At 42.5% G+C, this 22,888-nt stretch overlaps 1 protein-coding gene across 2 annotated transcripts in view; it reads right to left on the bottom strand.

Annotated features, from left to right (window-relative positions):
• Window positions 1-22,888, bottom strand: part of LOC124148517 (condensin-2 complex subunit D3-like) — a 58,729-nt gene that overhangs the window by 18,920 nt on the left and 16,921 nt on the right. For both annotated transcript variants that reach the window (XM_046519625.2, XM_046519623.2), the window contains exons 12-33: window positions 19,236-19,347; window positions 18,917-19,003; window positions 18,432-18,501; window positions 16,406-16,493; window positions 15,751-16,061; window positions 14,575-14,708; window positions 13,591-13,706; window positions 12,643-12,756; window positions 12,159-12,233; window positions 11,484-11,586; window positions 11,179-11,278; window positions 10,028-10,114; window positions 9,592-9,668; window positions 8,561-8,684; window positions 8,023-8,157; window positions 6,597-6,752; window positions 5,967-6,096; window positions 5,642-5,750; window positions 4,560-4,644; window positions 3,589-3,693; window positions 2,646-2,715; window positions 525-609 (exon numbers count right to left, since the gene is read on the bottom strand). In XM_046519625.2, the coding sequence (XP_046375581.2) occupies window positions 525-609; window positions 2,646-2,715; window positions 3,589-3,693; window positions 4,560-4,644; window positions 5,642-5,750; window positions 5,967-6,096; window positions 6,597-6,752; window positions 8,023-8,157; window positions 8,561-8,684; window positions 9,592-9,668; window positions 10,028-10,114; window positions 11,179-11,278; window positions 11,484-11,586; window positions 12,159-12,233; window positions 12,643-12,756; window positions 13,591-13,706; window positions 14,575-14,708; window positions 15,751-16,061; window positions 16,406-16,493; window positions 18,432-18,501; window positions 18,917-19,003; window positions 19,236-19,347 (2,473 nt within the window). The remainder of the gene's footprint in view (window positions 1-524; window positions 610-2,645; window positions 2,716-3,588; window positions 3,694-4,559; window positions 4,645-5,641; window positions 5,751-5,966; window positions 6,097-6,596; window positions 6,753-8,022; window positions 8,158-8,560; window positions 8,685-9,591; window positions 9,669-10,027; window positions 10,115-11,178; window positions 11,279-11,483; window positions 11,587-12,158; window positions 12,234-12,642; window positions 12,757-13,590; window positions 13,707-14,574; window positions 14,709-15,750; window positions 16,062-16,405; window positions 16,494-18,431; window positions 18,502-18,916; window positions 19,004-19,235; window positions 19,348-22,888) is intronic.

Genomic DNA, 22,888 nt, shown 5'->3' on the forward strand with positions numbered 1-22,888 from the left:
TTTAATGTGGGAGGAAAGTCCCAAGTGATGCAGGTCTTAGATATTTACCACTTCGGTGAAACCCACGAGCACGGGTATGGTGCTGACAAACCTTAGAAACATAATCGGGGCGAACCAGGATTTGAACCCACAATCCTAGGTTTCTGGCGTGCCCAAGGGACGCAACTCTGCACAGCGAATTGCTAATCAGGATGGATATTTTCCTTTTCAGCTGAAACTTCTTTGCAATAGAGCGTGGTCCATAATTTGAGAGTGTTTAGGGGGGAAGCCATGAGATCTTAACAAATTTGAAGTCACAGAAATTTGCGGACCAGCGGAAGATTCCCACCCCTGGCTTATTAAACATTAACACTGAAATCTACTGAAAATTATGTTACAGGTTCGGGCAAGTAGACTGAAATGTTTAGGGCACAGACTTTCCACATTCTCTTATTTCGTAAACTATGCACTTCACATCGATCAATCACATCTTAAACAGTCATTCCAAAACTCATGTAAACTATCTACCGGGGTAATTCACTCACGTCTTGACAGATTTTCGCGGACAGCTGGAAGCGATGTTCATCCGTCATATGTTCAAGCATGAACAGATACAGCTTTAGGCGCTTGCTGGGAGACAGAATCATGGAAACATGACAGAAACAAAACAAAACAAGATTCAACAGAAAGATGACATATCCCCCCGGCAGCTGTCTGTAAAGTAGCCACTAGTAAATGTGCAATTCTGTATGTAATGAGCCAACAGTTGAATGTTCTTTAGGAAGCATACATTGTTTACCCACAAAAGATCCACCATGGTCGCATCCATATGAAATGGAAAGTAAAACAAGTGTGTTTCTGTGGGGTTTTTTTTATGTTAACAAATGACAAATTACAAGAAACAATAACTAAATGAGATACAGTTCTTTTCAAACTTTGAAAAAACCTGCAAGTTACTCTGGTCAGTCTGGAAACACCAATAGGACTTGGTTCAAAATAAAAATTAGAAAAATCCCAAAATATGAAAAGGCACCACTTCAGTATGTGCCTGATAGCTTTGCCAAGTTTCCATCAAATACACTGAATGGTTTTTGAATTCTGCCCCAGAAACGAACCCCATCCCCAATTGAGTCTATGTCCAACTTCATTCAATAAAAATTTAAAAAATTAAAGTTAGAAAAATCCCAAAATATCAAAAGGCACCACTTCAGTATGTGCCTGATAGCTTTGCCAAGTTTCCATCAAATACACTGAATGGTTTTCGAATTCTGCCCCGGAAACGAACCCCATCCCCAATTGAGTCTATGTCCAACTTCATTCAATAAAAATTTAAAAAATTAAAATTAGAAAAATCCCAAAATATCAAAAGGCACCACTTCAGTATGTGCCTGATAGCTTTGCCAAGTTTCCATCAAATACACTGAATGGTTTTCGAATTCTGCCCCGGAAACGAACCCCATCCCCAATTGAGTCTACGTCCAACTTCATTCCATAAAAATTTAAAAAATAAAAATTAGAAAAAAATTAAGACATGTATATCACACTTGTGAGTTATGTGACATGTTACACATTTAAGGTAGCACACAAGTACATACAAATGAGAAATCACATATTCATTAAAGTAAATTGATGTACCAAGGCCCACAATGAGTGAGTGAGTGAGATAGATGGTTTTAACAGCATTACAGTTATATCAAGGCATGTCAGCTTAATGTGGGAGGAAAGCCCGAAGTCATGCAGGTCTCAGACGTTTACCACCTTGGTGTAACCCGAGAGCACGGGTATGGTGCTGATTTACCTAGAAACATAATCGGGGCGAGCCAGGATTCGAACCCACAATCATAGGTTTCTGGCGTGCCTAAGTGATGCAACTCTGCACAGCGAATTGCGGCGCCTTAGATGACTGAGCCACCCGTACCCCCCAAAGACCCAATAGAAGTAAAAAAGTTCAAAGTACCCAAAGAAAACTGTAATAGCCAATGTGAAAAACAACTTATAAGTACCCAATGTTTCAAAATCATTATCTGGAGTCCTGACCTATTCAGCACAAGAACCCCTATGGAGGATAGCAATGTTGAAATGATAGTGAGAGACTATAAAAGTCCAGTTTCCACCCTTGCCAAACTAGCCTGGAATTATGGAGTTATATCTTGGCTGGACTAACGAGTATATGCATAGTCCAAATAAAATCGCATAACAAAATCAACATACGGTTCGTAAACTATCATGCAGATTTCGGTTAACTGCAGGATTTGCAAAACATGTGTAACATCAACTTGGCAGATGTTTTCCCAATCTTTTCATGTTTTCAATCAAGAGGGAGACACAGTCAGTTCCTCCAGTTAATACATAATCTGTACATCGCTTTAAACATGTTAAGGTAAATCAGCACCTTGGGATTAAATTGGTTAAATGTTCATACAACATATATTCAAATGATAGAATTAATGGTAACCAGACAACACCACTTAGGAGAAAATAGATTTCTTATCTTTGTGAATGTTTAGGCTGATATAAAAATGTATCTCAAACTATCACTGGGAGTCTTGAAGTGGGTGCCCAAACGTCTGTCAGTGAGACTTGCTTGTGCTCAGTCTTGTGCCTTCTATTTGCAGCGACAGAGGTAAAAAGGTATCATTTGTCGAAAGCATTACCAAACAACTTACTCGGCATTCTGTTTGCCACTGAGAGAAAACATCTGCTTCTCCCGGTCCGACTGGGTGAACTTGTTGTACACTGTAACATAGGACATCGTCACTCACAAGGATTTATCCAACGTCAGCATGTTTTCATGTCTAATTAAATATGTTAGTTAAGAATATATCTGTTAAATGGATAAGCGTGTCCAAAATCTTGCCACTGTCAATGAAACTAAAACGTATCAATAATAGTCGCAAGGCAATTATACAGCCCTTCCAAGCTGCTGTTTCGGCAACAATCCGTAACACACTCAAGACAGTATGGACTGACATTTATATGTTTGGGCTTAGTAGGAGGAACTTACAAAGATTACTTACAGATTGGTCGAGAATTTGGCCAGGGGAGTTTATTGGAGAAGGGCCCTTATACCTCCATGTCAGAATGATGAGATCTCATTGGTCAATTTTATCAAGATAAAATATATGTATCCCACCTTTGAGGGAGATACGTATCTCAGCGGGAGATAAAATCCAATATACCCCTCCACGAGCAAGATAGGCTGCATGTGGATTTCTCATAGGCAGACTAAATTTCTTCAACCCCACTTCGAAACAAAAAGCCGCTCGCCTTTTCTGAGCCAATGAAAGTCATGTGACATAGCACAAGCTAACCTCAGCTCAATCGAACAGATGTTTTCTATCAATTTTGAATTTGTTTTAATTCTTTACAATGTCACATCACATCATGTCAGTAAGATAAATTCGTTGCAGCAGGATCACTCAGGGCACATGGGGTTTTATGTGTTCCTCGTTAGGTTTTAATGGCTTGTGGCATAAGACACATCAAGGGAAGCATAAAAGCCCAAGTACCCCTCGTGATCCTGCACCAACTTATATATATACAGCGAATCAAGTACTGGAATAACATGGGAGGGCAGAGATGGACAAAAATTGCACATAGCTGAATCACCTGAGTGGGCCTGATAGGCATTGAAGTGGAAGATGCACTCGACGAAGTGATGGAAGAACATGGTCGGCTGTCTCTGCAGGAGGAGATGGATCAGGCAGAACTCCGCTGTGGACAACACGACAATCTTGCACTCAACACAACACTCATTGCTAACAGTTTAGTAAAACGCAAATATTCAAAAGATTTTAGCCAAAGTGTTTTCAGTTTACAAATTCCCAATGAGGAGATAACCAAACTAAGTTTTCAATGAAGAGCTAAGTTACCTGTAGGTTTAACACTTCTTCATTGAATTTGGAACCTAACATGCAGTGGTTTGAGAAGGGTTTTCGAACAATCATTTTTCTATGCAATGTTGAAATCATCAAAGTCATGGTGTAACACAGATTGTCAGACTGGTTGACAAGTGTTTTAAATTGGGATTTTTCAGTGTATAATTTTGTTTTGTTTGTTTGTTGATTAACGCCACACTCAGCAATATTTCAGCTATATGACGGCGGTCTGTAAAATAATCAAGTCTGGACCAGACAATCCAGTGATTGACACCATGAGCATCGATCCACGCAATTGGGATACGATGACATACATCAACCAAGTGAGCGACTCTGACCACCCGATCCCGTAAGTCGCCTCTTACGACAAGCATAGTCGCCTTTTACGGCAAGTATGGGTTGCTGAAGACCTATTCTATCCCGGAATCTTCACGGGTCTTTCAGTGTATAAGAGATATATAGGACAAAGTTCCAAAGCAATGAAGGTTGTAGCCTTTAACAACCTTGGAGAAACCCAAGAGCATGGGCATGGTGCTGACAACCAAGGATCATAATCAGAACAAATCTGGAATCCAAACCAGGCATCAGCCGACCCTGGCATGACCAAGGGGCATAACTTTGCACAAAACATTGTGGTATCATAGTTGACTGGCCATTTGTGCCTGTCCATGCATTGCTAACCAGATCATGCTGCATGCTTACCAAAGTCCCTGATGTGTGTGTTGGTGTCCAGGAGAGTGGTGATGAACCGATAGAACAACACACCCTTCCACTTGAGGAAGTCCTCCTGAAAACATATGACAGACTTACAAACAGAATCTTACCACGTGACAGTGCTCCAGACTTACAAACAGAATCTCACCAGATGACAGCGCTCCAGACTTACAAACAGAATCTCACCAGGTGACAGCGCTCCAGACTTACAAACAGAATCTCACCAGGTGACAGCGCTCCAGACTTACAAACAGAATCTCACCAGGTGACAGCGCTCCAGACTTACAAACAGAATCTCACCAGGTGACAGCGCTCCAGACTTACAAACAGAATCTCACCAGGTGACAGCTCTCCAGACTTACAAACAGAATCTCACCAGATGACAGCGCTCCAGACTTACAAACAGAATCTCACCAGGTGACAGCGCTCCAGACTTACAAACAGAATCTCACCAGATGACAGCGCTCCAGACTTACAAACAGAATCTCACCAGATGACAGCGCTCCAGACTTACAAACAGAATCTCACCAGATGACAGCGCTCCAGACTTACAAACAGAATCTCACCAGGTGACAGCGCTCCAGACTTACAAACAGAATCTCACCAGGTGACAGCGCTCCAGACTTACAAACAGAATCTCACCTGGTGACAGCGCTCCAGACTTACAAACAGAATCTCACCAGGTGACAGCGCTCCAGATTTACAAACAGAATCTCACCAGGTGACAGCACTCCAGACTTACAAACAGAATCTCACCAGGTGACAGCACTCCTGTCCTGAATTGATTTCAATAGAAGTGAGACACTGTTTCAGTGTATCGTCTTAGTCTTACGGCATGCATCACCGGTGCTTCCAAGCCTAAACCCATCCACCCCCAAACCTATCTACCCCCAAACCCAGCCCCGTCTACCTCCACCACACCCAATCCCATCCCCGTCTACCTCCACCACACCCAAACTCACCCCCTTCCACCACCAAACCCATCCCCACCAGCCCCAAACCCATCCCCTTCCACCCCCACCATGTGCCCACACACCCTCACCCCCCAAAAAAGAAAGGCTGGTGCCCACCTGGAGGAGCCTGGTCATGAGTGTGAGGGTCTGCTTGCGGACGAGAGGTGACGGGTCCTTCAGACAGGAGGCAATGTTGGCCACATACCTGTCTACCAGGGTTGTGTACCTGCCAACAATCAACCTGAATTATTATGGATTCCACAGCCAATGTCCTTCAGGAGAATTTGACTCCTGGAAGACATCACAACTAGGGTGACCGGGCATTATGACAAGCACCTGCTTCTATCTTGATACAAATGTCACACATAGTGTCTTCATACTTGAAATGATCATGATTAAGATTAAGATTATGATTATGATCATGATTATGACAAGCTCTAACCTGACACACAAGTCACACATGATGATGATGACGTTGTTCCTGATGTTGGGGTCATGTGATGTCTCTAACTCGCGGGCCAGAGCTGCGATACATTTCTTAGCAAGATTCTCGTTCTGGAGACAGAGTTTACCTGGAGAATAGACAGAAAACAAAATACATATCATCTGCGGGAGAAGATTTGATTGATTGTTTGTTGTTTAACCCCGCTCTCAGCAATATTCCAGCTATATGACGGCGGTCTGTAAATAACCAAGCCTGGACCAGACAATCCAGTGATTGACATTATGAGTATCGATCCACACAATTGGGATATGATAACATGCACCAACCAAGTCAGTGAGCCTGGCCACCCGATCCCATTAGTCGCATCTTACGGCAAGCATGGGTTGCTGAAGAAGAAAAAGATCATACACAACAGATCAGCAAGATAAGACTGGTGTATTCAGACAAATGAAAAGAATTAACAGTTAGACAGAAGTATCACTCATTGAAGTTCCATGTAGATCCAAAGTCTACACATTGAATGAATCAGAAAAGAAAAGAACTGACAATGATATTACTTGATCTTTAACAAAGAAATTCATTCATGGAGGAGAGAGGGAGAGAGCAGCTAATTTTGCAGATACTCACCAAGTGTGATGAAGGCGTGGGCTCGGATCTTGCCAGACATCTTGGAGTCGCGGAACTGAGAGAGAGGCTGTGAGAGCACGGTGCCCTGACTACTGGTCACCTCGCCCGAGGAGGGGAAAGTCTGTGAGCAGGGGATCTCCTGGGAGCCTGACTCGTCTGCATCAGGAGGAGAGGAAAACAGCGAGCGAGTGAGACAGTGAGTGGTGTCATGGTTCAAACAATACATGACACTCCTAATTGAAGACCTTTCCAAGTATCTTAAGCTGATGATCACACTTTGCAAGAATAAGGTGAGGTGAGGTGAAATGGGGTTTAAAGTTGCGTCCATGATTATTGCACTTATATAGCGACCAAGTCTGACCACCTGATGACTGAACCCACGAAGGTCTTTAGCAAGCCATACTTGTCATAAAAGGCACCTATGCTTTTCGTAAGAGGCAACTAACGAGATCGGGTGGTCAGGCTCGCTGACTTGGTTGATGCATGTCATTGTATCCCAATTGTGTGGATAGATTCGCATATCAATCACTGGATTGTCTGACCCAGATTTGATCATTTACAGATTGACATGCAGCGTTAACAAACAAACAACTACAACATGCTAAGGCCACTGGAGTCTGGTGCTGGAGTCCCCAGAGAGGTACCCGGTACATCAAAAGTCGTGTGTAAAACATATTAACAATACATTAACATGCAAAAGGAAAACGTTTTGGCCTACAGATTTAGGTACTCCATGACTTAGGTAATTCAAGAAATTGTTATTGAAACATGTTATCGCATCATAACTAAAATTGCAGAGAATCAATAATCAATAATAAACCAGAAAGGTGTTTGCATTATATACAAAAACAGAATAGTCTCAGCCCTACCATTTCCTGAATCCCTAACTTTCCCAATCGGAATCATGTATCAAAAAGGATTACTTCTTGTTTAGTGACATTGACTCATCCATGAGCTGCCAAGACATCATGTACATCAAGTTTGGTCAAATTGCAATCATAACGTTTCAAGATTTGTGTTACATAAGCTCTTGGGATGTCGACTGTGCACTGACTAACCTTGACCTTCAACATCATCGAATCACATGCAAAAACATTACTTCTGGCATCTACGGCTGTTACAAATGACAAATCTCCATACCACACCAACAATACTTCCTGAATGAAACTATTCACAAGTCTATTCATGATTGAATGACCTTCAAAACAACCTTGACGTTTGTCACAAGCATTGACCTAAGGGCTGAGCGCAAACTGCAAAAAAACTTTGATATTTGATGAATTAATATGAATATGAAATTTCACGATAATTGAACCAGATTTCATTAATTGACCTCTAGTGACCTTGACCTTACATGGAGGTCTTCCCAAAGTAAGAAACATTACAGAGGGGCTCCTTAATTGATAAGTTAATGCATGCTTCTTACCATCAATACAAGGGGCAGCTATGAGAGACTGCACCAGCATAAACACACGCTTGGGTGTCTTGGCCGGGCACAGCTGTGCAATCTCTCCCAGCGTGAACAGGTAGCGAACTATCTGATCCTCTTCTTCACTGCCAACTGTGAACAGTGAGTATTTCCCTCATATTTTGATGTCATTAATTTGAGACGAAACTTTCCTTATGCACATCCAACACAAATTGTGACTGGACATGAAAATATTAATATAAATAGGATTGCAACCTGTCATTGGTTGATGTGATAATTTCCTTTTCCTGATGGCGATGTTTACATATTGGAAGTATTTTATGTGTCCTTGGAGATTTTTTCAATGACCATTGGTCAGGCATTGCACAAGTTAAGATACATGTGAGCTCTGATTTGTACACAAATATCACCTAAATTATATTTTTGCTGTAATGTGCAGTTATATTATGTGAATTCTGTGATGATTGTGAGGCCAATATTTATTTCTGCCCTGGGATGAAGCTTCTAGTAGCTGAATGCCGGGAAGACGACTCACTAGATGAAGCCTCTTCATTAAGGATGATGTGAGAGAGGTACTCATCACAGGCGTTCAGCAGGCAGCTGCACCAGCTCTCCCTCACTCGACGACTCGTGCTCTCATCCGACCCCGCCTCACACAGCTGGAACAGAGGAACACAAACCCCGTAATCCACCAAACCTACTCTTGGAATGTTTCCACAGACACAGAAAAGGACATTTCTCCACACCAAGATTTGTTAATCCATATGATAGTTCGAGTCCAACAAGGCTGAAGTTAACCAGTGAATTACTGTAAATATGGATATTAACGCGTCTCCAAATTAATACGATTGCTGACCCTTAGCCTAAAATGCGACTCAATATCAATACGACTCCCCTTAACCCAATCAAACAGCAAATAGCATCGCTTATTAGTGCTCAGGAGAGCACTTCCGTAAAAACAATAAACAGCTTTTTCCTAAAAACAACACACATTTGATATGTTTTCTCTGCTGAGTGGCATTAAGGAAGTTCAAAGGCAATAAAATAATTGAACCAACAACAGTTCACTGATTGGTATGCGGAGGTGTCAACAAGCTTGACACAAGTTGGTAGAACTCTTGACCCCAGCAGTGATAACTTACCGGATGCCTATTGTGTAATTCCTATTCTTTGAATGACATTGTTATATAGTTGTTACAACTGCTGCTAAATAAACCGTGTTTGTGTTTATATTCACGTTGGTATTTCCGCTATCCAAAGTGTGCATTAGTTCGTCTTATTGTTGATAGTCATTTGGAGACATAAATGTGAAGTTAATTAATGCGAGCAAAGACAGTTCACATTTTTCGCATTTAATTCATGCTCGTGTTAATTTCAAGATTTACAGTATTAAGACCCTAAGGGTCAGCTGATCTGCAAACACATTCTTTTTAAAAATGCTAGACTGTCATTGAACAAGTTTTCAACTGGTATGTATGTTTTCTTCTCAGCTTTCGTTTCAGTGTTTTCTAAGTTGATTATCTGCATCCTAACACTGAAACAGCAAGACAACAAGACAGCATGTACCTTGGAGAGGGTGTTGATGATGACAGCGGTCAGCTGGGGGGAGGAATCAAACTTCTTCAGTCTGTCCTTCAATTCATCTGGAAAAAGAGAACTTGCCAGTGATTCCATTCATTTGATTGGCTAACCAAGACTTTTTTCATGCGTGTATTTCCATAAACCTCCATGGATATCCACATTTATACCGCCATAAACACAAAATAAATTCTTAATAAAAAATATTGGCATTAGTTGATTTAAGGACAGAAACAAAGACATATAAAAATAAGAGGCAGTGGATATTTTCAGTGTAACACTGTGTGCTACCTGGTTCTGAATTATTGTCTTATGGCAGAAATAACAATTTCATGTGAGATGCTTTCACATGCGACAAGTGGTTCATCTTCACTGATTATGCCCCACTCCGTGTCTACACATCACGTCAATGAGCGCCACCTACCAGCAATATCAGTGCGTCTGTCTGCAGGGAGATGTTTGGCTACACATCCGATGACAGAGATGACTTGTGGCCAGGTACTGTTTTCATCTACACGGGATGGAAGGAGAGGTGTTGATGAAACAAGCGAACACATGTTAATAGTGTCACAGTTAGCAATATTATGGCTTCATCACCTTGATCACAGTAGCCTGTTCAGAATTTATTCCGGACTTAACACTGTCTGAAATAATTTTGAAACCCCCAAAGACAGTCGGGCAGATGACCCATCAGTGTTGCCTGCCCCTCTTCAGAGTTACCTGCCCAAATTCAGACATTATGAATATTAAATCGCTAAAAATAAGAAACAAATCACTTCTTGGTTCAGTTGAAATAATGCTAACAACTAGAATCTATGAGGAATTATAAAAAAACTGAATATGTAACTTGGCTTAAATTTATATGCCACACAGCTGGCAGGTAGACGATAATTTCATGCTGTCTGACAGTAAAGTTACCAGCCACAGGCAGGCGGGCAGGGAGTTAACAAACCAGTTACTGACAGCATGAGGAAGAAGCTACACAAGTCATGATGACATGCAGTTGGCCAAAATACCTTTAGTTGGTCTCATCTACACACACGGGAGACAAGAGACCTTGTTCGGAAGCTTCATATCCAAGACCATATTACTGGAATATTATTACCCAATGAATAGATCCCTAGTACCTATGCTGGTTGTAAGAGACGACAAGAGTGAGTGAGTGAGTATGGTTTTACACCGCTTTTAGCAATATTCAAGCAATATCACGGCTGGGGACACCAGAAATGGGCTTCACTCATTGTCCCCATGTCAGGAATCGAACCCGGGTCTTCTGCATGACGAGCAAACGCTTTAACCACTAGGCTACCTGACCACCCTAAGAGACGACATAAAGGATTGGGAGAGTGACTCAGTGACTTGGTTGATTGTGTGTCATTGAATCCCATTGAGTGTGGATCATTGTTCATCCAGATTTGATTCATTACAGGTCAGGGTCTGAAGGATGGAATATTGCTGAGTGTAGCGTTAACAAATAAACAACCAAAGACAATATCATACTGTTTCTCTTGTCAAACAGTTGACTTGCCTAGGCTAAAACCACCACACCACTTTGTATTATGAAAGGCAACCTACTGCTCATCTCTGCAGAGTGCTTGTCCCAGTACTTCAGCAGGAAGTCATTGTTCATCTTGGGGAAGGATGTAGCGATCTCAGCCAGAAGCAGCCACGCCCCCTGGGGAGTCACAACACATGTTTCTTTAAAAGCAGAAAAATGATTCCATGTGTGGTATTTATTTTTTGTTGGCTTATTTGACAGTTCCTGAAAACTGAAAAACTACAAAGCAAACATGTTAATATGTCACATTTTTAAGCTGGTTAAATTTGGCAAACATTGCTGGCAAATTGACAATTGTCCTTTCCACCAAGGATGGACCCACCTTATCATTCTGTGTGTCCAGGTGTGTCTGCAGGTGGTTGACGATCGCCCCCTTCAGCTTCCCCTGCCGCGACCAGTGCTGACACGCCCTCTGCAGGTAGCGTCTGAGGAGGTACAGAAACACTACAGAGACCTTGCAACATGCAGTACATTCACACAGATAGTTCACCTTACAATCCACCCTACAAGTTAGGTTCAATGCCTCCTTGTACAGTATTTCACATTTATGGTCAAAATGATGCAGGCGTTCACCACCTTGGTGAAACCCAGGAGATCGGGCATTGTGCTGAAAAACCAAGAAAAATAATTAGAGCGAACTAGGATTAGAACCCGCCACCATAGGTTCCTGGCAAGCCCAAGGGAGGTAACTCTTAGGTTTAAGAACAGGATTACTCATACTGAGTCATGATGTAGATTTACTACATACTGAGTTATTATGTAGACTTTTTTCATTGCTAGTTTGTTACTTAATGCTGCAATCAGCAATATTCCAGCAACATCTGTACATACTGACTCTGGATCAGACAAACCAATGACTGATATTTTAAGCAACCATACACACTGACAGGATGTAAAGGCAGACAATCAAAGGTCACCAACTTAACCACCAAACTGATTTAGTCTCCTCAGCTAGAGTAAGTTGCTCTAACCAGGAAACTCCACGATGAAGACTTACTTCAAGTCTAGACTCTCATACTGGGTCATGATGCTCAGGAGACTCCACACCAGTTGGTGTCCTTCGTCCTTGGATCTGAAATACAGAGGGCCACTAGTTACCACTGGTTACCCATTTCTTGCTTTTGTACTCCATGCTTATGTCATAGTAGCTTGGTGGTAGAGCGCTTCGGAGTACGCACAAATGTTGAGAGAATGGATAGAGAAAAAGAATACACTGCTTCTCAAGGGACAATACTATTCATTGTACCTACAGCGTATGAAGAGCAGTTGTGGGTGTCTGTCATTTCATCCAGTCCTTGTTTTAGCCCTTTAATGCTCATCACCAGGCAGGGTAACAACAAGTACCATTTTTTAACGCTTTTTCAACACAGCAAAGCAAGTGAGTGAGCACATAAGCACAAGTGTGTGATGACACTTAACTCCACAGAGAGGGCAAATACACGGATGGTTCTGTCACTAACTAAGAATGCTTGGCTACCTACCTGTTGTGTGGCACCACATTATCCAGGACGATATCCTCCAGTGTCTCGATGCACTTGTCCTGAAGAGTTGTCTCCCTGTCCATTACAAGGGGGAGAACTCCATCCAACCAGGCCCTACAACAATTCAACATACAAGTAAGTAATACATGAAATTTTGGACCCTGGATCAGTGGCTAATCTGTACTGCTTGACTGGAACTTCTAGGACACATCATGCTATAGTGCAACTAGGTTTAATATTTTTCATGTAACATCTCTTATCATGCTTATTGAGAATTTACGGAAATGTCCTTCAGCGATGTTTTGCGTCAGGTGGCTTTCTCTGATATGAGGTGAGGTGAAATGGGGTTTAACGTCATGTCCAAGATTATTGAACTTACATCGTGACGTGCATGCACATGTGTCTGTGTGTGTGTGGCTGATTGTACTAGTCTGGATTAATGCGGATTTTTGAGAGCGAGCCCACTGAGATACCATGCTGCAGTTTAACATGACCACCCCCTTCAGACACAGAATAGCGACTCCAAGCCAACCAGTCCTTGTTTTACACCTAAATGCCAAGCACTAGGCAGGGTAACAACAAGTACCATCTTTAAAGTCTTTTGGTATGACGCGGCCAGGGATCGAACCCGTACCTTCCGCCTTACAGGCGGACGCTCTACCACTAGACCACGGAGGAGGTCCAGACGGTTTGGAACCTTTACCTTTTATTTTTTTTTACCATGTTCCACACCTTGGACATGGGTGTGCGTGAATTAATTTTGGAGACATAGTTCCTCCATGATTGACGCTTATTATGTTTATCAGCACATCATGCCTTGGCACTAGTAACTTTAACATTATTATTTCAGGGAAATATTTCTCCGCTTTCTTCATTGTTTGCATTCACACAGTTGGTCTCTGACATGGTGAGATAACACGGAGGAGACGTGATGACGTGACATCTTACCGCTGCATCTTCGTGTCTGTGGTGTGCTGCAGCAGAAGCTCCGTCAGCGACATCATGGCCTGCTTCCTCACCGACAGCGACGGGTCGGCACAGCGCTCCTCCAGTATAGCCAGATCCTAGTCAGTATGAAGTGAGTGAGTGAGTATGGTTTTATGCCACTTTTAGCAATATTCCAGCAAAATCACGGCGGGTGACACCAGAAATGGGCTTCACACATTGTACCCATGTCGGGAATCGAACCCGGGTCTTCAGCGTGCAAGCGAACGCTTAAACCACTAGGCTACCCAACCGCCCCTAGTCAGTATAAAGAGTTCATGGTGTTTGTTTGTTGTTTTACACCACACACAGTAAATATTACAGCTACATGATAGCAGCTTGTACATCAGTCAAGACCAGACAGACAAACCATTGATATGCCAAAACAATCCAAGCTGTTGGGGTACAATCACACAATCAAGTCCCCGACCCACACCACCCGATTAATTAAGAAGGCAAGCATAGCTTGATGGGGATCAACTCTAAACCAGAATTTCTACAGGGCTTGAGTCAACGGTGCACGGTTGAGCGTCATAGGCAAATGAGATGCCAAAATGTAAAATCTTACAAGCAGACAGATGGATAGTGAATGTGTGAGTGAGATAGGTTTAATGCCGCTTTTAACAGTATTCCAGTTATATCACATGTATAATGTGGGAGAAAAGCCCGAAGTGATGCAGGTCTTAGACTGGTGCTGACAAACCTAGAAACATAATCGGGGCGAATCAGGAATCGAACCCACGATCCAAGGTTTCTGGCATGCCCAAGGGATGTAACTCTCCACAGCAAGTATCCTGACCTGTGCCCAGACAGATGGACAGAGGACAGACAACATGCCACGGCATAACCTCACTTAAACTGAAAGTTTAGAAGAACCACACTGTTTTTTACAGAATGAAGCTTAATGTTATTTGGGACCAGCATGAGATGAGACTGCATGAGACCTACCTCTTTCCGGTAGTCTGGGGCCTCGAAGCGGATCATACACTCTAAGGCCTGTAGAGCTGCCTTCCTCACGTTTACCTTCTGGTCCTGGCTGCGACGACGCAACATGGAGATGACGCCATCGTCGTCTATCAGGTCTGTACATACACACAGGTTATAGAGATGCCAAACACAAACTGAGACAATCAGGAAAGTCTGGGATGATTGGGTCAAAGTAACTTTTTCAAAAATATTAGAAAAGATTAGCATGATTAAGTGTATGGTTGTGATGAAAATAATTCATCATTTGCAATGCATTTCATCACCAACTCCTCAAAATATGTAAACCATCAAGCTGAAAAAGATCCACCGACCAAAAAAGTATGTAACAAAATAGGAGGCATCCCTTTCAATCTGTTAACACCTTTCAGCAATAGAAAACTACACATGCAGGGCCTCCGTTCCACACAGCGATTCTAGCGCTACGACTGTCATAAGTCTATCCAAAAGTATGAGACTTACATTCATCTTAGCACTACTATCGCTTTGTGTTTGTGTGTTTTTTTGTTGTTTAACGCTGCACTCAGAAATATTCCACCTATGTGACGTCGGTCTGTAAATAATCGAGTCGGGACCAGACAATCCAGTGATTGATATCATGAGCATCGATCCACAATGACATGAATGAACCAAGTCAGCAAGCCTGACCACCAAATCCCGATAGTCACCTCTTAGGACAAGCATAGTGGCCTCTTAGGACAAGCATTATCAGTGAAACCCATGACAAGGGGCATTGAGAACTCCAGAATCATCATCAGGGAGAATTTGGGATTCAAACCCATGATAATTGGAATCTGGCTCACCACAGACCTGTGAAGATCCGGGGTAGAATAGGCCTTCAGCAACCCATGCTTGCCGTAAAAGGCGACTACGCTTGCGCATGAAGTCAAACACTGGATTGTTTGGTCCAGACTTGATTATTTACAGACCGCCATCATATAGCCGGAATATTGCCGAGTGTGGCGTTAAATAACAAACAAACAAATAAAACATTCCAAAGGGATGCTACTCTGCACAATGAATAGCAGCGCCTCTGAAACACCATTGCCCACTTGATGACACTAACAAATGACCAGTCAATAAGTATAATGTGTCTCTCAAAGGTCCTGCTTCCATGATCACAAGCTAAAATCTACTCACTTGCATTGAAGCCAGGGGTCAGTTCAATCTGGTTGAATGGCGTTTTGGCCTGACTGTCCACAGTGACCCCATCAGCAGTCTTCTCTGCAGTGGAACCCTCCGCCTCCACTGTCTGGTCGTTCTGATCCATGGCGGTGCCTTCTGTGTGAGCAACTGTCCTTGTGTCGACCCCCGGGGTTGGGATCAGCCTGACAGGACCACCCAGACGGGGGCCAACTTTGGGGGTCACCATCTCTCTGAGGGTGCTGAGGAGACTTCCATCACCGGACGACAGCAGATGGGCAAATGCGGAGATTGCCCGCGTCCGAACCCTGTGTCATGCATGGAGTACAGAGGTAAAGTGACTAGGGCTTAAGATCAAAGTGTATATGTTTGTTTGTTTGATGCTTAATCATTCTTAATGTTGCACTCAGCAATATTCCAGCTATATGACGGCAGTCTGTAAATAATCGAGTCCGGACCAGACAATCCAGTGATTGAAATCATGAGTATCGATCCACACAATTGGGGTACGATGACATGCACCACTCAAGTCAGTGAGTCTGACCGCCCGATCCCATTAGTCACCTCTTACGGCAAGCATGGGTTGCTGAAGCCCTATTTTAACCCTGATCTTCACGGGTATCAGCATGTGAGACAGTAGAGAGTCACTTACGTGGGAGCGATGTCGGAACACCGGGATATGAGCAGGATAACCAGGAAGCGATGTGTTGTGTACAGTGACTGCTCAGCCGGAACCTCATCTGAAACAAGGAATGATTTCCTTTGTAAATACAAGGTTCATAAAGATATGGAACACTAATTTAACTGTCATTATCAACATGATCAAAGGCTTTTTCGGTTGGGTTATTAGCCCTAGTCAAGTAAATAATTGAGTTGCACCAGAAATCCAGTCATTGATATCATGAGCATCGATCTACGCAATTGTTTGTTTGTTTGTTTGTTTGTTGTTTAACGCCGCACTAAGCAATATTCCAGCTATATGATGGCGGTCTGTAAAATAATTGAGTCTGGACCAGACAATCCAGTGATTGACTTCATGAGCATCAATCCACGCAATTGGGATCGATGACATTCATCAACCAAGTCAACGAAACCTGACCACCCAATCCCGCTAGTCGCCTTTTACGACAAGCATAGTCACCTTTTACGGCAAGTATGGGTTGCTGAAGACCTATTCTACACCGAAATCTTCACGGGTCCAGCGAGCTTGACCACCCGATCCCGCTAGTCGCCTCTTAGGACAAGCATAGTCGCCTTTCACGGCAAGCACGTGTTGCTGAAGACCTATTTGACCTCAGATTTTTACGGATCACTGTAAATTTAGTAAAATCTAAATATTTTTTATCTTATGACAACAAAAAGAGCGCAGTAAGAGTTCAGTAATTTGAGGAAGGTGACTTGTCATCAAGGTCACATGACGGCGGTGATGGTCCATGGAAAAAACAGGAGTGAAAAGCGCAAACATCTTTTATTCTTCACCCAAGACCATAGCTGAGCGCTGTCTTTTTGTTGTCGTAAGGTAAGCAGTGAATGCATTAAGGAGTAATGCAGGATAAGTAACTAAGAATGAAACTAATGAGAAAAATGTGAATGTTCCTTGCTGACATTAAACAAGTGTCATCAGAAGATGACAAATCCCAGCCCTGCAATAGCAAAAGGCTCCAGTTCATCACCTTGTTAATACATTTACCAAGTTTGGATGAAATGTTTTTAACAGTTTTCAAGTTATCATAATCATTTATCATTTCAGAATGATGACATCTAATTGGTTCACATGATCTTGATACTATGTATCCAGGATGGGAGGGAAAGAAATTTCTCATCAGAGAATATATCCTTATACCCCGCCACGAAGAAGACAGACTGCAAGTGGATTTCTGCAAAACGCTGCACGCTTTTTCCACATCAATGAAAGTCACGTGACATGGCCAGTGGTAACCTCAACTCAATCGAACAGCTGTTTTGTAACAATTTTGAATTTGTTTCAGTTCTTTTACAAAGACAGATTAAAACATGTCAGTAAGAGCCTCTGGCGGGACTCAAAACAACATGTACCAATCATGATACTGCTACAAGTACAAGTTATAATGTATTTCATTCATCAAAAGTTGGTATATTCTGAAGACTTTTGCTTTGTTTGTTTTGTTACGACAGGCCGACCTGTGTTTATACTAGTGGTGTACCAATACGGCGATACAGTATTGTATCCCGATGCACAGCCCACGATACGATGCATCGATTTGGAAAGCATGTATCGCGATACATACGATATTTTCATAACACAGTTTTACTTACCCAGTACTTTTAAACATGAAATACGTTTAACAGTTTCAAAGCCAGTTTGTTGTTTCAGTAAAACATACTGTATTGCTGACAATTTGCTATAACAGTAAATAAACACCTTATATCTTCTTCAACTGTACTTGTCACATCTTTTAGAGAGCAGAAAGACATCAACTTGGCTTAGCTTGTACCAGTAAACACTGTATCGTGATACGTATCCTATCGCGACCCCTGTATCGTGATACGTATCGTATCGCGACCCTCCCGTATCGTTACACCTCTAGTTTATACATTTAAAACTCATGGCCTTAATGCAAAGGATCAATTCTGAAGTGTTGTCCATGTTGTATATGGCAGCATTCCAGCAACTCTTATATCCATGCTGTCACACTCACCCTTCAGCTGTCTCTGGGGAGCCGCCAACAAGAGGGCAACGACGTCCAGGGACATCACTCGGTTGTTTATCTGAAGGGAATCATCATCATCATCATCATCATCATCATCATCATCATCACTTACATAGCTCACCAACTCCAAATATCATAAAAATCACATCCTTTTCTTGAATACACCTCTCTGCGTGAAGATCTGACAACACCATTGGAGGACCGTCTGATGAACTAGCATCCAACCCACCTCGAAACGTGTCAGTTGTAAGTGCAAGCAAGCAATACATTGACACCCATGAACAAAATGTAACTCGGGGGGAAAAAAGACAAATGCAGTATGGTAAACCATGAACAAGTATTTTCACTCACTTTCCATACTTAATACCTGCATCATTTCGTTTTTATTATTAGTAATATTACAAAGACAATCAACTGTTTCTGATACAGCCTTAGTTTTTATTAATTAAAAATACTTAAACAACAAGTCTTACTTTTTGATGTTTGCTGAGTCTCTTCATCCACTCCATCATTTTGACATACGCCTCGTCAGGCAGATCCTCGAACAGAGACACTACTGTCTGGAACACAAAACCAACAAAACATCCCTATAACACCTCAGGACTTATCTCACAGCTGCCGTACCAATCGCAAGCAAAGTTTATCACATAAACCTTAGTGCCACAACATCATACATGCTGTCTTCAGATCTTTGTTTAGCGGTAGCGAAAACTAAGGTCTGATTTTAATGAGATTGGGTATAAATTACAAATAAAAGGCTTGTGTTAATGTTACATAGTAATAAAAACATACCTGTGCAACTTTGGTCCTGTATTCTGTCTTATCAGGAACCTTTGTACATAGATGCTGTAAGAGATGTGTTGTAGGGGAGATAACTCTCTCATCTCCTTCTTTGATCAAGAACCTGCAACATTATTATTGTTTGTCTCCATGTTAGACTTAAAAAAGTAGAAGAATTGGTTCTCAGGTGGGCGGGCAGTGTTTTTTTCCCTTTTCTTGCTTGCTCAAACTAGTATGTAACCAAATAAACAGTGATGTACCATCAACCTTAGAAAGGGCCTCCCTACATAAACAAGCATTCAAAGTCTTATTACTGCCATGGACATAACATGCTATGCACAGTAAAGCAGTGAGTATGTAAAGGGAAGTAACTGTGTGCTTTATTGTATCGCATTGTGTTTAGGTATGGCAACAATGCAGTTTACCGGGCACAGCCCAAGCTCTACCATCCAGTCAATTACCGCGCTATAGTGCTACTGCTGTCTCGCTATACCGTTACCGTGCCTCACGCTCCGGTGACTCTCGCTTCACGATCCAACACCCGTTTTCGGTCTTAGGGAAACTTACACGTCTTTACGATCCAAACCCGTTTTCGGTCTTAGGGAAACTAACACGTCTTTACGATCCAATACCCGTTTTTGGTCTTACGGAAACTTACACGTCTATACTATCCAACACCCGTTTTCGGTCTTAGGAACTTACACGTCTTTACGATCCAAACCCGTTTTCGGTCTTAGGGAAACTTACACGTCTTTACTATCCAACACCCGTTTTCGGTCTTAGGGAAACTTATACGTCTTTACGATCCAACACCCGTTTTCGACCTTAGGGTTAGCTTGCTTTGGGCAAGGGTTAGCCATAGTTTCTTACCTTTTCAAGCATTAATCCAGTTAATCCGATTGGTTGGTCATAAACAATGGCGGGTGTGGTTCCAAGAAAAGATGAATGGGAGAGCGGACAGTGACGTCACACGCATGAGCAATTCATTTTTTTCTGAATTACGCCTGCTTGTTTTGCATTGGGTGCTAATGACCCGTTAAACGAGCACTGATTACATGTGATAGCGCTCGTGGTCCAGTGGTAGAGCGTCGCATTAATTAGCCAAGCCGGTGAGCCGGCAAAGCGCGTTCGAGCCCCCACAGCGCTAATTGGATCTGAAAAAGTGCGCCCGGTAAAGTGCACTACTCCCTTAGGTATTAGGATTTGAATATTTTCTTGAAAATGGAAATAAAAACAAAACATGCAGCTGACTTTATGATGATGCGGGCGGTGCCAGAGAACCAAGACTAATATTCTTTTTAGCCTTAAGGCTGATGATGTCTCTCTTTTTGTGTAATTGGGGGTGCACAGAGGAGATTCAGGATTAGAATAAGTCCTCAGCAACCTATGCTTGATATTAGAGGCCGCTAATGGATGAGGTAGTCTGGCTCAGTGTCTTGACTGATCCTGTGGATTGTGTGTCACCACACTCTGACCATGATCAATCACTGGATTGTCTGACCAAAACTTAACAGGCCGTTGTCATAGAGCTGGAATATTGCTGAGTGTGGCATCAAACAACAGACATTTTGCCTGTTAGTTGCCACAAACTCTGCACAAAAGAAAATAATTGTGCCAAGGAAAGTGATTGTTTTTGCCCTGCCTTTGCTAACAAACTCATAAGTGCAGTACAAGTACATAGAAAACATAAAAAAGTGCAAACAAAACACATTTCTCTGGGCCTGCTCTGAGACCGATAATCGCAGCATTTGATAGTAAAAATTCCAATTTAAATAACAAATTTCCCAATTTCTCAGAGTTTTACGAAAATAAGAACATTAAAATCATCAAATTTTAGTAAAATCTAAATATTTTTTACATTTGTATACTTATCCTGCATTACTCCTTAATGCATTCACTGCTTACTTACGACAACTAGAAGGACAGCGCTGCGAAGGTCCTGGGTGAAGAAATAAAGTTGTTGTTCTCAAGTCCCAATCAGTGGCCTTCCGTCGCTGTCCTGTGACCTTGATGACACCTAAGGTCATCTTCACATCACTGCCTGTCGCCCAAGCTCTTAGAAAAACATACTTTTGAGGTTTCTGAAGCCAAAGTGGGGAGGCAAGTCTAACGACGGGTGGGCCTTAAGCGTAGTAATGCAGGATAAGTATACAAATGTAAAAAATATTTAGATTTTACTAAATTTTTTACTTATCCTGCATTACTCCTTAATGCATCTGTATCGGACGGTTTGGAGGTGGGTAAACCTTCAGAATACAGAAACCTCAATAATTCACACCCTGCAATACGACCCCATTTGGTCGATAAACCGTGAAGCGGAAAAGTTCAGACAAAAACGCCATTACGGTAGGGTTGTTCAAAAATCAAAAACATTGAACATAGGAATTAAAGAGAAATTCCCTATACACACTTAGTAATAAAGAAAATAATAGCTATTCAGCTAATTCTTTACTTACTGCGTCATAGAGCCGTCGCTGACAAACAAGATTGTCTAATATTCTTCCACTGGTGGCGACTGAGTGACTGCACATGGAAGTTGACTGGCTCTGTATAGGGCGAGTTCATTATTTGCGTCAGTGGTTGGCAATCTGCAGGATAACAACCAGAGGGCCAAACTTCGAACGTCTTCGGCATCCTCGAGAGTCACAACGCGAAGGTTATGACTAACGAAAATATGTGTCGAATCTCCAGAAATATCCTTCCGTGATTGTTCCAAAACCACAATTGCCGTGTTGAGCCCTGGTAAGGCTGACACCTTGAGATCTTGAGGGTAATTCGCTCTCGGCGAGTTCCGTTTGATGATCTCGTAGGCCTGAAGGATTACTGCGCGTAACCATATAGATATGGTGTTTGCGATTATGCGACTAACTTCTGTCGTGGACGAACCACGCCTTGTCTTGGAGCGTCGAATGAAAACTCGAACTGCTCGCACCGAGCCCAGGAGAACTTCACCATGTACGATTCCCACAATAGTCGATATCGGTGGGATGGTGAAGAACGGTCGGGTTGGCCTGGTAGTAGATTTTAGCAATAAAATCCCAGCATAACCCTTGATGTCCCGTTCCGTGCGTCCCATGCTCAAAACGGATCCGGGTTGAGTCGATCACATGTAGTTCGCTCACCCGTACCGCCATTGCTAATGCCAAGAGAAACCATTGTTTCCTTGGTGATGTCCAAGCTCCTCACAGCGATAGCCCGTTCGCGGAGCTCTCTATACTATACCGAGAGTGTAACGAAGGTGTCACGCGCTGGGAAGGAGCTTGAAAATGAGGATGCAATGAGGGGCTCGAAGGGGGCCCTCGCAAACCTCGAAGTACCACGTTCAAGTCCCAATCAGGTGGCTGGAACTTGGCCTTCTGATCCTCAAACCTGAATGAGCATAATATGGCCTGTAGTTCCGTGACCTTAATCACACTGTGATTTTCCGGAAACGGTCAACACTAAGATAATTGCAGCCAATTACGTAGTAATGGTGCTACCTTCCAAGTGTTTTTGGGTACGCAATGTAGGAGGTATTCCTCTAGGAATTGTGACGCAATCGTAGGGACTTGATTCTTTTCTTCCCTGTAAAAAGTCTCAAGTGATCCCCACTTGTCATCGTCGTCTCTGGGAGAGTAACGGTGAACTAAAGCTATAGCTTTGCTGCCCGTGTCGAAATAACCCTT

The sequence above is a fragment of the Haliotis rufescens genome, unplaced genomic scaffold, assembly GCF_023055435.1.
Source record: "Haliotis rufescens isolate VD_foot unplaced genomic scaffold, xgHalRufe1.0.p SCAF_146, whole genome shotgun sequence".
In the NCBI taxonomy this organism is placed as follows: Eukaryota; Metazoa; Mollusca; class Gastropoda; order Lepetellida; family Haliotidae; genus Haliotis; species Haliotis rufescens.